Genomic DNA, 13,952 nt, shown 5'->3' with positions numbered 1-13,952 from the left:
TTAAATGGTGAAACGACCGGACTGCAGACAGAAAACTACAGCACCCAGGCTCTTCTATTATGAAGTCATGCTATTATAATAGATGCAGTATCTTGTTTTCTGGATGGCAGCATGTATTGCTTTAACACCTGTATATACCATTTACCATTGATGGAGCCTTTCCAAATGTGCAAGCTGCCCATTCCACAGGCACTAATGCTCTCCCATACCATCAGAGATGCTGCTTTTTAAACTAAACACTGATAACAAGCCAGATGGTCCCTCTCCTCTTTAGTCCGAAGGACATGGTGTCCATGGTTTTTAAAAAGAAATTTTAAATAGTGTGACCACAGAACAGTTTTCCACTTTGCCTCATTACATTTAAAATCAGCTTTGGCCCAGAGACGATGCCATGCTATAGAGGGTTAGCTAATGTAGAGAAGTTACTATTTACAGCTACAAATGAATGAAAGTATTCAAACACTTTGCTGTGGAATGTTGATTTTGAAATCTAGCTCAGGTGCATCCAATTTCTCTTGCTTATCTTTGAGCTGTTTCTATATGAGTGGCATTGATTTGGAAAGCAGGTACCTGTTTAGATAAGGTCTAACAGAAAATAGTTGTCAAGCACTTTAAAGATAAGATGTAATCAGGTTTAATGTCATACAAGCTGAAATGATACAGACTGACGGATGGAGGATTTCGAATTATCTAAATGATGACGGGAATCTTTTAATGGAACACAAACTCAGAACCAGCAACCAGTCCACTATTTGGTTCTTAAAATGGCAATGTTACATTATAAAAAAAACAAAAGAAAACACCAACCTGTATAGAAAGGCCACGTTTGCCTGTTTATTATATCATATGACAGCGTGTAGCACGGTAATATGAGAAAAGTGCTGTAAGATTTCAGTGTAATTTATTTGCATAATAAATACAAAAGGACAAGATAGGCAAGACACGACAAGGCTATACTTGGGACATTAGGAAGAATACGTATTTAAAAAGCTAGAAACTTAAAAAATAAACTTTGAAATATATTCAATAGACAGTATGAGGTAAGAATGAGGAATTCCTACACAAGCGAAGTAAAATGCTAGCAAAAGATATGCCTTTATCTATATACCTCTTAATAAATAGTCGATAATAAAATTTGGAGTACACTCATATATTCAGGTACTGTACATGTGATCCCATAAGAGATTTTCTTCAATTAGTTTTTAATCATCACTGGGGCTCAGAATCTCCTGTGAGCTATCTTAATGAAAGGGTTTGCAGTACTAAAAGTACACATGTTAGAAGGAGGGTTAATGTAGAGTAAAGGACTTCCCCCGTTGAGCTGCTCGCTGTACCGTCTTGTCCTGATGATTAAAAAAAATTGTTATACAGTCATATACATTTTCTTTTAGAGGTTACAAAGATTGATAGATTATTCACTTACCAGCGAAAACGGTGCCATTCATTAGAAGCAAGCTGGTGGTGTTACCTTCCCAAGCAGAAACCAGTGTGTTTTCTATGTCTATATTGTTAGGAATTGTGTCAATAAAGAACAGTGTTGAATTGACTTTAATGGATCCTTTCCTGTAGGGAGAAAACGGTGTTTTGGTTTATAATAAATATATTTCTTTTATTTGTACATTATCAAAATTCCCATAATGCTCTACTCACTGAAAGCTGTTGACTCTGCAATGGCTGTAGCGTTTGCTATATTTTAGTTGAAATATGAAATCCAGCTGAAATTGTGCAAAGGTACTTTTTAGGACATGATTTACACTGTAGCAGAGTCAATATTCACAGCATTTTACCAACAATGAATCACGAAAAAAAGAGAAACGTTTACCTGCGCTTCAATAAATGTTGCAAGTGTTATGAAGGCCACTGAAAAAGCATTTTCGAGGTCCTGGGTAAACGTCATGTCGAGTGTGAATCTAAGAACTTCTACATAAATTACTGTTGCTGGAGTTGAAGTAGCAGTAGTAGTAGTTGTTGCTGTTGTTGTTGTGGTTGGATTTGTGGTTGTTTGTGAGGTTGTGTCTTTGGTTGTTGTTGTTGTCGTGGTTGTTGTTGTTGTGGTTGGATTTGTGGTTGTTTGTGAGGATGTGTTTTTGGTTGCTGCTGTTGTTGTTGTTGTGTTTGGATTTGTGGTTGTTTGTAAGGATGTGTTTTTGGTTGTTGTGGTTGGATTTGTGGTTGTTTGTAAAGTTGTGGTTGAAGCAGTTGAGATATTTGTAGTTTGTTGTGCTAGAGCTGTTGATGTAGGTGTGGCTTTCTGAGTTCCATTGGTTAATATATTTGTACCTGGTTGTGTTACAACAGATGATGTAGTTGTAGCTGTTTGTGTTACAGCAGATGATGTGGTTGTAGCTGGTTGTGTTACAGAAGATGTAGTTGTAGCCGGTTGTGTTACAGCAGATGATGTATTTGTAGCCGATTGTGTTACAGCAGATGATGTATTTGTAGCTTGTTGTGTTACAGCAGATGATGTAGTTGTAGCTTGTTGTGTTACAGCAGTTGATGTAGTTGTAGCTGGTTGTGTTACAGCAGTTGATGTATTTGTAGCTTGTTGTGTTACAGCAGATGATGTAGTTGTAGATGGTTGTGTTACAGCAGATGATGTAGTTGTATCTGGCTGTGTTACAGCAGAAGATGCAGTTGTAGATGGTTTTGTTACAGCAGATGATGTATTTGTAGCTGATTGTGTTACAGCAGAAGATGCAGTTGTAAATGGTTGTGTTACAGCAGTTGATGTAGGTGTAGCTGGTTGTGTTACAGCAGATGATGTAGTTGTAGTTGGTTGTGTTACAGCAGTTGATGTATTTGTAGCTGGTTGTTTTACAGCAGAAGATGCAGTTGTAGATGGTTGTGTTACAGCAGAAGATGCAGTTGTAGCTGGTTGTGTTACAGCAGATGATGTAGTTGTAGCTTGTTGTGTTACAGCAGTTGATGTAGTTGTAGCTGGTTGTGTTACAGCAGTTGATGTAGTTGTAGCTGGTTGTGTTACAGCAGTTGATGTAGTTGTAGCTTGTTGTGTTACAGCAAAAGATGTAGTTGTAGATGGTTGTGTTACAGCAGTTGATGTATTTGTATCTGGTTGTGTTACAGCAGGTGATGAATTTGTAGATGGTTGTGTTACAGCAGAAGATGTAGTTGTAGCTGGTTGTGTTACAGCAGATGATGTATTTGTAGATGGTTGTGTTACAGCAGATGATGTAGTTGTAGCTGGTTGTGTTACAGCAGATGATGTAGTTGTAGCTGGTTGTGTTTCAGCAATTGATGTAGTTGTACCTAGTTGTGTTACAGCAGATGATGTATTTGTAGCTGGTTGTGTTACAGCAGATGATGTATTTGTAGCTGGTTGTGTTACAGCAGGTGATGTTTTCGTAGCTGGTTGTGTTACAGCAGTTGATGTAGATGTAGCTTACTGTGTTAGAACTGTTGATGTGCCTGAAGCTGGGTGTGTTACAGCTGTTGTTGGAGTTTTAGCTTGTTGTGTTACAGAGGTAGATGTATTTGTAAGTTCCTGTGTTACAGCGGCTGATGTGTTTGTAGCTTGTTGTGTTACAGTGGGTGATGTATTTGTAGCTTGTTGTGTTACAGTGGGTGATGTATTTGTAGCTTGTTGTGTTACAGCGGCTGATGTGTTTGTAGCTTGTTGTGTTACAGTGGGTGATGTAGATGTACCTTTCTGTTTTAGAGCTGTTGATATAGTTGTAGCTTCCTGTGTTACTGTAGTATTTTCCTGTGTTGAAGGCATTGTCACAGGTGTAGCTTTTGGTGTTAGAGCAGTTGTCATTTTTGTAGGTTCTTGTGTTGCAGTAGTTGCCGTAGTTGTAGCTTCTTGTGTTACAGTAGTGGAGATTGTGTGTGTTGCACTCGGTCCTATAATTACAAGGCAGAAAAGACAACTGAAGTGTTTGGTGAGCAACGACTGTATCCTTCATTTTCAATGTGTAGCAAGTGGTTTTTTTTCCATTAACATTTCCATCAGCTCTTACTGCCTGCCACTGATGCCCCCGTGAGCATGCCCCTGATGCCCCTGTGAGCCTGCCACATTGAGAATGCGAGTGTTTGTTTAAGTATATCAGTACCTGCAGGTGAACTGTAGGGGACAGTAGAGGCCTGCGATGGTAATGACTCTACAGGAGTTGTCATTTGGCTGGCTGTTCTAAGAATTGTAATGGTTTGGGTTGAGGCATCTGTAGGTGTAGGTGCAGGTGTTGTGGATTCAGTGGTCGCTGGTGATTGCTCCTGGACTTCTAAATAAAAATTAAAGTTGCTCAGTAATCTACTGTACTTTTGTTTTGATGTTTTTGGGCTGTTTAAAAAAAATGGCTTATAATTTATTATTATATTATTCAATTTTAAATTAGCAACAAATGACCTGAAATTGACAAGAACACAAATGCTTACCTATAAGAAGATATGGATACCAGTACCTTCTGACAATTACTTGTGATCCTTCCCTAAAATACAAACAAACAAAGAGTCAAATGATCTGGAAGCAAATATATATATATATGTATGTATGTGCTTTAACTCTGTATGTTTGAGAATAGAAATACATACTGTACATATCTGGTTGCAACAAAATATCATTCTCAGTGTGTGTCTTTGGAATTGCGCTGGAAGAAATCATGGTCTAAAGCAGTCCTTCAACTGAATCCCTACCTTTTTATTAGAAGATTCAATCAGCTCCCATGTAGGGAGAAGCAGGACAGGAGGATGTTTTTATCAACCATCAAACTCTACTATAACTAATCCGTTTAGTTTCTCTGAATCTTCTGTACCACTACCACCATCATATAATCATTTAACAATCACTTAACAATTTTTTTTTTTTGACGCATCTACACCCATTCATTCATCTATCCACCCCTCTATCCATCCACTTATTCATCCAACCATCTATTTCTCTACCATCCAGCCACATATCCATCCATCCCTATACCCATCAATCCCTCTATCCAATCATCAATCCATCCAACCACTCATCCATCCTTCTATTAATCCATTCATCTATCCATCCATTTATCTATCATCCATCCATCTCTCTACACATCTATCTGTTTATTCATCCATCCAGCCATCCATCCAACTATCCACACCTCTTTCCATTCATAAATCCATCCATCCATCCATCCATCCATCCATCCATCCATCCATCCATCCATTCATCCATCAGTCCTTCCCTCTACCCATCCAGCCACATATCCATCCATCTACCCCTTCATTTATGCATCTATCGATTCATTTATCTTTCCACATATCTATCATCTATCCAGCCATCCACCCCCTCTATGCATCCATCCATCCATCCATCCCTCTCCCCATCTATAACTCTATCCAACCATCCATCAATCCATCCAACTATTCATCCAACGATCCATCCCCCAAACATCCATTCGTCCATCTGACCATCCATCCAAACATCCTTCTATTCATCGATCAATCCATATCTCTATGCATCTATTTGTTTATCCAATTATCCATCCATCCATCCATCCATCCCTCTTTCTATTCATAAATCCATCCATTCATCAAGTCTTCGCTCTACCCATCCAGCCACATATTCATTCATTCATTCATTCATTCATTCATTCATCCATCCATCCATCCATCTATCCATCCATTTACCCCTTCATTTATCCATCTATCCATTCATTAATCTTTCATCTATCCATTTATCTATCCACCATTCCTCCATTCATCTTTGTTTCTGCAGTTTTAGCATGATGTGTGAATTTGATCTCTATCCACCTCAGCTTCATCATTCCAGATGCTATTTTTTGTTGTTTTATTTTTAAGTTAAATTTCATTCTTAGTTTTCTTTTTCTTCTTCTCCCATTATTATAATGATTATTATAAACTAAACTAAATCAGCACAGAGCTTAGCCAAGGGGTTGGGGGTGGTTGGGGGTTGGTACTGAGGATGAATAATCAACTCTGTAAACACACCACACAGAACTGCACATCTGTATTCATTTACAATGTAAATAACAATGTTAATAAACTTGCGTATTGTTATTTTTAATCCCATGAGCTCCTTCGCACCCAGATAAAACCGAAATGTCCTTCATGTGCAGATTTGATGTTACACTTTAAACCAGATGCTATAAAATAAGTCTGATGCTTAATTTTTAAAAGAATCTACAGCAAAAAAAAATACTAAAGAGGATCCATCAACACTGAAGGCTTCTGTCTTACCTAAACATTTTGACATCCGTTCCATTATTCAGAGCTTCCACTGTTACAGAGTTCTACAGAAGGAAAGAGAACCAGATGTGCGTTACATTACAGGAGCAATCCACATGTGGAATAATGTAGCGAATTATTGAGGTCATCTCGACACAAAGCCACACTGAGCTCGATTGGTGTGTGTGAGTGTGTGGTGTGTTATCCAGTTTACAGCTTCGCCATCTGACAGCGAGTCTTTCAGTTCATAACGAGCGACACGTCACGTGTGTAATGGAACGTATTTCCATTTAATGTGGATCGCATACAAGGTTCCTGTTCTCACGTACATTACAGTCGTCCTCTAACCAGATTCTCTCTCTTTTTCTCTCTCTTTTTCTTTTCTCAGACTGTCTCTATTAAGCTCTTTCTTTCTATCGCTCTACCTCTTTTCTTCAATCTCCCTCAATCGCTCTATTTTTCTCTCTTTCTTTCGTTCTTTCTTTCCCACTCAAACTTCCTTAACATTTCTCTCTCTCTTTCTCTCTCGCTCTCTCTCATTTATATATTTTAATGTATTATGAATGGTGTTACACAATAAATGAAAGTACAAGATAATACATGAGATACCTGATGTTGTGTCACGGGACGATTCAAAACTGATTTTTTTTATTTTTTATTTTATTTTTATATATATATATATCTTTTTTAATTCATCATAGTTTACAAAGGTTGACAATCTTGACATACATGTAAAAAAAAATATATATATTTTTTTTTGCATATATTTTTTTGCATTTTCTAATATACATTTTTGAATCCCTCCTAGCGACATCTGGTGGCCCCCCAAGGGGCTGCGGCCCACAGTACCAGTACAGAACTGATTTAAGGAATGTGGAAGATTTGGCATGTCGACGTTCATTCTCCTTTGCAAATATGCCGAAACGATACGCAAACACACCTCGTCGACTGTTGTAAACAGTCATGTAAAGGTGTGATCTTCAATCACTAAATTACGGTATGTCTTCCCCCCCCCCCACACACACACACACACACACACACACACACACACACTTTGTTTAATTGTAAAATGTAACTTTACGATTTCGGTTTACTTTTCTTGCTTTTTCCTTAAACATGTTCCAAATAAATGTTCGTATTCCATTTGTTTGTTTTTGCGCCTGTGTATAATTTCTACTGTTGCGTTATACAACAATACACAACGGCACCAGAGCGGCGTTTAATACTTCATTCTGATTGGTTAATGTCCCAAAATGTGCAGTTCTTTTCTAGGTGAAAAATAAATAATGAAATAAATAGTAATATTACATGATTATAATGTAAAGGTAAAATATTCTATTCTTAATGCTTCAGATCACATGCACTGGTGATGTTTTGGAATTGGAGGCAGAGGCCTGAGATCGCTTAGATCAGGGGTGGCCAACCCACGGTTCATGGCCGGTTTCATGCGGCTCTTACGTTCATATCGATTTTTGTGTGTTTGATTTTTATTGTGCGTGTTCGCTTTGCTTAAGTTCAAAACGGTATTTTAAAGACTTAAATGAGCGGCGCCCCTACTGGGGAACTTTGCGGTATATCAGACCTTGGCATGAGGCCAATCATAAATTACAGGGATTCACCGAGAATTTTCGGAAATACCTAAATCACCGAAACAACACGGCAGAAACACAATTGTAATGACGCAATAAAAAAGCGCAGCAGCACACGGTTATCTGGATAAGAGCAACATGTCTGCGGTGTGAGGAAAACGAAGTGCAAAACATGCAATGCTGAAATGTCAAGAGGGGGTGTATCTGCAAAGAGTTTCTCCATGTCGGGTTTAATTTATCACCTGAAATCCAAACATCCCGATTGCCTTCTAAATATGAGAAGAACGCGGCACAGAAAAGTAAAGTCAATCCGAGCATGTCTGTAGAGGACGTTTTTGAAAAGGCAGGAAAATTTTCCAGTGATGGTGCCAAGACAAAAGACATAACACAAAAAAATTATGGATTTAATTAACTTTTGAATTGAATTTTCATTTCGGTGCATCCCTAAAATATTATCGTTGGTGTGGCCCTCTGACACAATTCAGGTTTCTCATGTGGCCACTTGTAAAAAATTAATTGCCCCTGCGGTATATTCATCTCACGCACATGCGCGTTTGACGAAAATACCGTATTAAACTCAAGTGAAGTGAACACGCACATAATTGTTTTCTACCCTGAAACACGTTAAATCAAAGCATCGATCTGTTCTGACTGACACACACGTGAAATAATTGCTTCGAGTGGCAACAACGGAATACGAGGCAGATTTGAAGGGGATTGTTCAAGGCAAGGATGCCAAAAGTCCCACTAAGTAACATGCATAGTAAAAGAAAAACGCTATTGTAAATGATTATATTTTAGTTTGTGGACTTGGTTAAACAGAGTTTGTGTGTGTGAGACAGTGCACACAATGTTTATTGTTGAAAATGACTGTCCTGTGGTCTTAGAACTGTAGGAGTCAATTTCTGTCATTATGTTGGTGTGTGACATTTACAATAAATCTGGCTGAGCAGAGGTGTGTGTGTGTGTGTGTGTGTGTGTGTGTGTGTGTGTGTGTGTGTGTGTGTGTGTGTGTGTAAGAGGAAGGGATGGGTGATGTTCATGTGTGCCCATGTGTATGATGTGGCTCTTTGCGGTAACACAGTCAAAAATGTGGCTCTCGTTGTCTGACTGGTTGCCCCCCCTGGCTTAGATAGTGTTAGTTAGAAATGAGTTCTGAAGATAAAAAACTTGACACACGCTGAAAGTAAAACTTTTAAACAATGTTTTGAGGTGTGGTCACTGTTGAATATCTGAAATAATTGGTTTTGGTTTGTTGAATTCTCGTATTGCCTTCTAACCAATCAGATCGGAGATTTTCAACAAAAAGATAATACAATGTTTAATTTCATGTTTCTGAGTAGGAATATTTTTTACCAGCATGTTCATCGGATTGTCCATGGCAGTAGTGTTTAAATCCTGAGGATCTATTGGAAAGAGGGGGAAGAATATAAAGAAAAATAAATCACCACCAATTCTTTTTTTTACATTAAAATTAATGATTTTTTTTTTTACCTGGGACAACAAAACCACTATCAGTTCTTCTCCAGCCATGAACTAAGAGCTGGTTGTGATCAGATGATGATCCCAGTAGTCCTTACAAACATGACAATCAAAAATAATATTTTATTTTGTGGAATAAAATATTAAATTAAATTAAATATTAAATTCTCTTTTTTTTTTTTAACTGTATGGAAGAAGTGAATATTCGAACCTATAAAAAGTATGAGGATCAGCATGGGCTTCATCTCCACACCTGTAAAAGTAAATCATGTCAATATCACGTGACCCTAAAATGTTACTAGGATTGTGTGTATAAACAGATTAACACACAAACCCTGAATGTCTAACTTACAACAGCCAAACAAAAAAGCAAACACAATGCGAGTTGCACAAGTCATTGTTGGTAGATTGTGAGGGTGCCACTCCCATGTTCCTGACACTGCCAAATCATGCTTCATGCCTAAAAGTATGACTTCCTTCTATTTAACTCTACGACTACAAACAAGCAGCTTTCTGATTTCACAGTAATTTCACTTTCATCTTGATTACTGATTCGCGTGTAGATAACATCACCAGGAGACTCTTCTCTCGTCGCAAACATTACAGTAATTATTTATTTAAAGCACGAAAATAAGTTTGATTACATTTTAAAAACATTTTGTAACACGTGTATTTCCTTGTTTTGCAGATTTAATTAAGATTTGATCTTACTGTGTGCCTGTAATGAAAACACGGCGCAACACTGGCGGGAAGGAAACAAAGGAGACCTGAAATACTCGTCCTGTAGGTCAATTATATAAATAACAGCAGCAGATGCAGAGACCTGACCAGAAGAACATATTTGAAATATCAGGCATTTTATTGCATGTATCATGTTCTTAAATACGGTGGTCGAGAAGTGCAAAAAACATGAACAAATCTGAAAACAAAATAACAAATCCGAAAACAAAATAACACATGCAAAAACAAAATAAATCCGAAAACAAAATAACAAATCTGAAAACAAAATAACAAATCCGAAAACAAAATAAATGCGAAAACAAAATAAATCCGAAAACAAAATAAATCCGAAAACAAAATAACATATGCGAAAACAAAATAAATCTGAAAACAAAATAAATCTGAAAACAAAATAAATCAGAAAACAAAATAAATCAGAAAACTAAATAAAATATGCGAAAACAAAATAAATCTGAAAACAAAATAAATCCGAAAACAAAATAACAATCCAAAAAAAAATAATAAAATCCGAAAACAAAATAAATCCGAAAACAAAATAACAAATCCGAAAACACAACGACCATTCAGACAAAGTGGAAGAGGGGGGTATAGTTTGCAAATGGAACACTTACCGATCATTGGACGAGACGCCTGTCATTGAATCCTATAAATTTGTTTGTTGTACATGTGTAAAATTCTCTGTTTACTTTGAACTATTTTTTTTATTTTGATTAGTGCACCTTTAAAGATAAGAAAATAACACACACTATACCTACCTTTCCCGGTTCTGAATTGTCTGTGTTTTCAGATTAGTTATTTTGTTTTTTTTATTTTTTATTTTGTTTTTGGATTTGTTGATATGTTTTGCATTTAAGCTTCACCGCACCTGTTGTTTGGATTGTTTTTATTGTTTAGCTGTGATGCAAGTCTTTTAATTGTTTTGCTGCGATACACTCATTTCTCACGCACTTTTTATTAAATTGTTATGTTCTTTTCTGGATTTTCAGTCTGATGAATGTAGAAATGCTGCTGTCTGATATCATCAGAAACAATGAAAATAAATGTGCTAGAAATCCTGTAATGGAGGTTTTTTTTTTTTTTTTTAACTGTACATTAATAGTGTTTTGAACTAAGAGCACGTATGGAATTCTGTAGTAAACCCATAATATGGTTTATATTTTCGATTGTCCGAACGCATTGCCTCGCTTTGTCCAAAACTCAAACATCACAAATAAAACATCAAATGTTTACATGGACAGTATTTAGCATTCTGTTGATAAATCATGTGCACATTGATCTCTGTGTACTTGGTACTGGTGCTAAATGTTCTGTATATTGGTTTGGTTTGTTTAAATAAGTGTTTATTTAGATTTTTTTGTGTAGCGCATCTGCCCTGGAGGAATGCCGTTTGGTTTCATTTTGCACTCCATTGTACATGGTTGGAATGTCAATAAAAGCCATGTGACACAATACGTGCAATAAACCCACTGAAATATTAGAATGTGGAAGAATGTAGGACGGAGTCCAACATTCATGCGTGTATTTAGCGTGAGACTAATTTGCGTTTATGCTCTACATATGTGATAGAACTTGTTTTATGTTCAGAATGTGAGTTGATGTGAACAGCGAAACACCGTGCGGTTAGAATTGCGTACACGTCTCATACACGGCCATTATTTCACATGTAGTATGTTGACAGAATGACATAATGAGATAATGAGGTATAATTAAATGGCAGCTTCCGAATAAAGCATCTGTTCTCTATTGTAAAACGTATCCATGAGGCAACACACAAAAAAATCTTTAAACAATATATCAATATTAAATTGTAAATATATATAGATAAAAGAGCACAAAGAGGAAGATGCTCTCCAGAAGGTGGTGAGATCGGCTGATCTTTAGCTACAGCGAACAGTGCTGGACCAACAGCCAGGAAGATAAAGAAAGACCTTCGCCAGTGGACTGTTCTCTCAGTTGCTGTCAGGACATGCAAAAAAATATGAAGGTGCTTCTTCTTCTTCCCCCAGGACATTCAGACCCTCGACCAGGAGGACACCAAGGAACACAAACCTCAAAACGTCCTCCTTCTTCTGCTGTTTTTTTTTTTGCACATACTGCACAAATATTTGCACGCATGTTGTAACGCTTCACTGTATCAGAAACGCTCGAAATATATTCACTGCATGGTGTTGGATTGGGTAAGTGACAGATCACAAGAAGAAAACAAAATTAGCCAGAGGAGAAGATCAGGTTTGCGAGACCGAATCAGGAATCCACTGAAAAAACATTTGCGAATCCTAATTTTGGTGAAAAGTCTCACAGTTTTGTTTTTTTACGACCTTTTTTTTTTACCATCTTTTTTCCATTGTAGGAAAAAGAAATTTCTTTTGTTTTTATCAGCCTACGTGACTGCACACCAAAACTAAATAAATGAACAGATGTGGACGAACATCTGCTAAACACAGGAGTAACGATTACAATATCCAGACCCTGTAGAGATCAGAGCAGCACTAAAGAGCAACACGGTGGATTTTTGTCATTTCTACACTTCCATCCATGAAGGATGAGGTTCATCTTCACAGCAGGACGCCGTGTGAAGGTCACGGGGTGATGTTCCTCAAAATCCAACTACGCATGACCAAAATGTGAATTGAATTTTACAGTTGCTGGAGGCTCATTAAAAAAAAAAACAAGTGTTACAGCAATAACATTTTATCTGAAACGTTTGGGCCCAAGATGGACTCCGTAAACGAGCTCCATTATGCATCGACACTGACACTCTGTGTTTGATGATTGGAGAGATAACAGGTTGGAGAAAATTTAATGGAGGAACATCAACTCGAGTCGTGTTAAGTAACGTGAGTTCGCAGCGGTCATTCCCCTTCATATAAAGCTGTCATACAAAACACTGTTCCTCCAAGGAGCTTCACCAAACATCACAGAACTACGTGAAGTCAGGTTTTTGTGCTGTTTAATTACCAGTGAACAGAAAATAAAAGATGGAAAGAAACATGTTTGTGAATTTGCGAACACACACACACACACACACACACACACACACTTCAATAACCCAGCATTGTCATGCTAAAGAGCAAACACTTACCTCTGCCTCTGTAGTAATGAATGTCTTTGAATGTCCTAATCGTGATTTCTGAGCAGCGAGGAATCTGATTTTTTGTCCTTCTGTGTAAAGAAACTGAACAGGCCGAAGTAGAACCTGGTGACATAAAGGAAACTCAGACAACTTGAAATACTCGTTTTTGTTTTGTTTTTATGTCTGAAGCTGTGATATAAATGACAGGAGCAAATTCAGTAACATGAGCCGAGGATCATAACTTAAATATCAGCCATTTAAAACCATCTGCTGTATTTTTTAGTTTTTTTTAAGTTGGACTCTGAGGAAGAAAGAAACACTGCAGTCTGATATTATAATAAATTTTGATAATAATGTGGAAATGTGGACTGTTTTTATATAAGATTCCTTTATATTTCCTTCATTCAGCAGGTTTGATTCTGCAGAAACCTCAGCAACAACTGTTCATCCGTTAATAATGAATCACAGGATTCATAACTTCACGACGAGGTTCTTCTAATACAAGAAACGAAAACGAACAAACTGAATCGAAATCGTTTTTCTTTCGTTGTTGCACTGGAATGAAAATTTCAATCTAATGTCTAGCTGCATTGCGAAACTGAAACTATTTGCAAACAACAACAACAAAAATAAAGGTTGCCATGGTTACCGTGAGGAATCAGTCGAAGAGAGGTTTAACTTACTTTGATACGCAAAGCAAAATGTGTAATGAGTAAAAAAAAAAAACTAGCTGGAAAACTCCAGTAGTCTGAGATATGTTTAATACTGCATTTTTAATAAGATCTGTAAGCTGGAATGTATAAAACACCGCAATTCAACACAGAGCGATTTTGAAGCTTGGTAGATATTAGATTTATCTCATATTCAAATGATTTTCATTATGTTTTACAAAT

General features: G+C 37.1%; 1 protein-coding gene across 1 annotated transcript; it reads right to left on the bottom strand.

The window, feature by feature from the left end:
- Positions 1 to 810: 810 nt before the first annotated feature.
- On the bottom strand, positions 811 to 13,148 carry LOC310721505 (uncharacterized protein). Its single transcript, XM_083533240.1, has 11 exons — positions 13,069 to 13,148; positions 9,457 to 9,498; positions 9,258 to 9,338; positions 9,120 to 9,169; positions 6,187 to 6,239; positions 4,393 to 4,445; positions 4,071 to 4,238; positions 1,823 to 3,861; positions 1,651 to 1,715; positions 1,424 to 1,563; positions 811 to 1,343 (listed from the first exon to the last, which is right to left on the bottom strand). Exons 2-8 carry the CDS (start codon positions 9,488 to 9,490, stop codon positions 3,401 to 3,403), a joined length of 900 nt encoding a protein of 299 aa, XP_083389366.1. The 5' UTR covers positions 9,491 to 9,498; positions 13,069 to 13,148; the 3' UTR covers positions 811 to 1,343; positions 1,424 to 1,563; positions 1,651 to 1,715; positions 1,823 to 3,400.
- Positions 13,149 to 13,952: the final 804 nt, after the last annotated feature.

The sequence above is a fragment of the Silurus aristotelis genome (assembly GCF_946808225.1).
Source record: "Silurus aristotelis genome assembly, chromosome: 27".
Taxonomy (NCBI): Eukaryota; Metazoa; Chordata; class Actinopteri; order Siluriformes; family Siluridae; genus Silurus; species Silurus aristotelis.
Note: the sequence above shows the minus strand (reverse complement) of the source record. Positions and strands in the feature narration are given on the sequence as shown.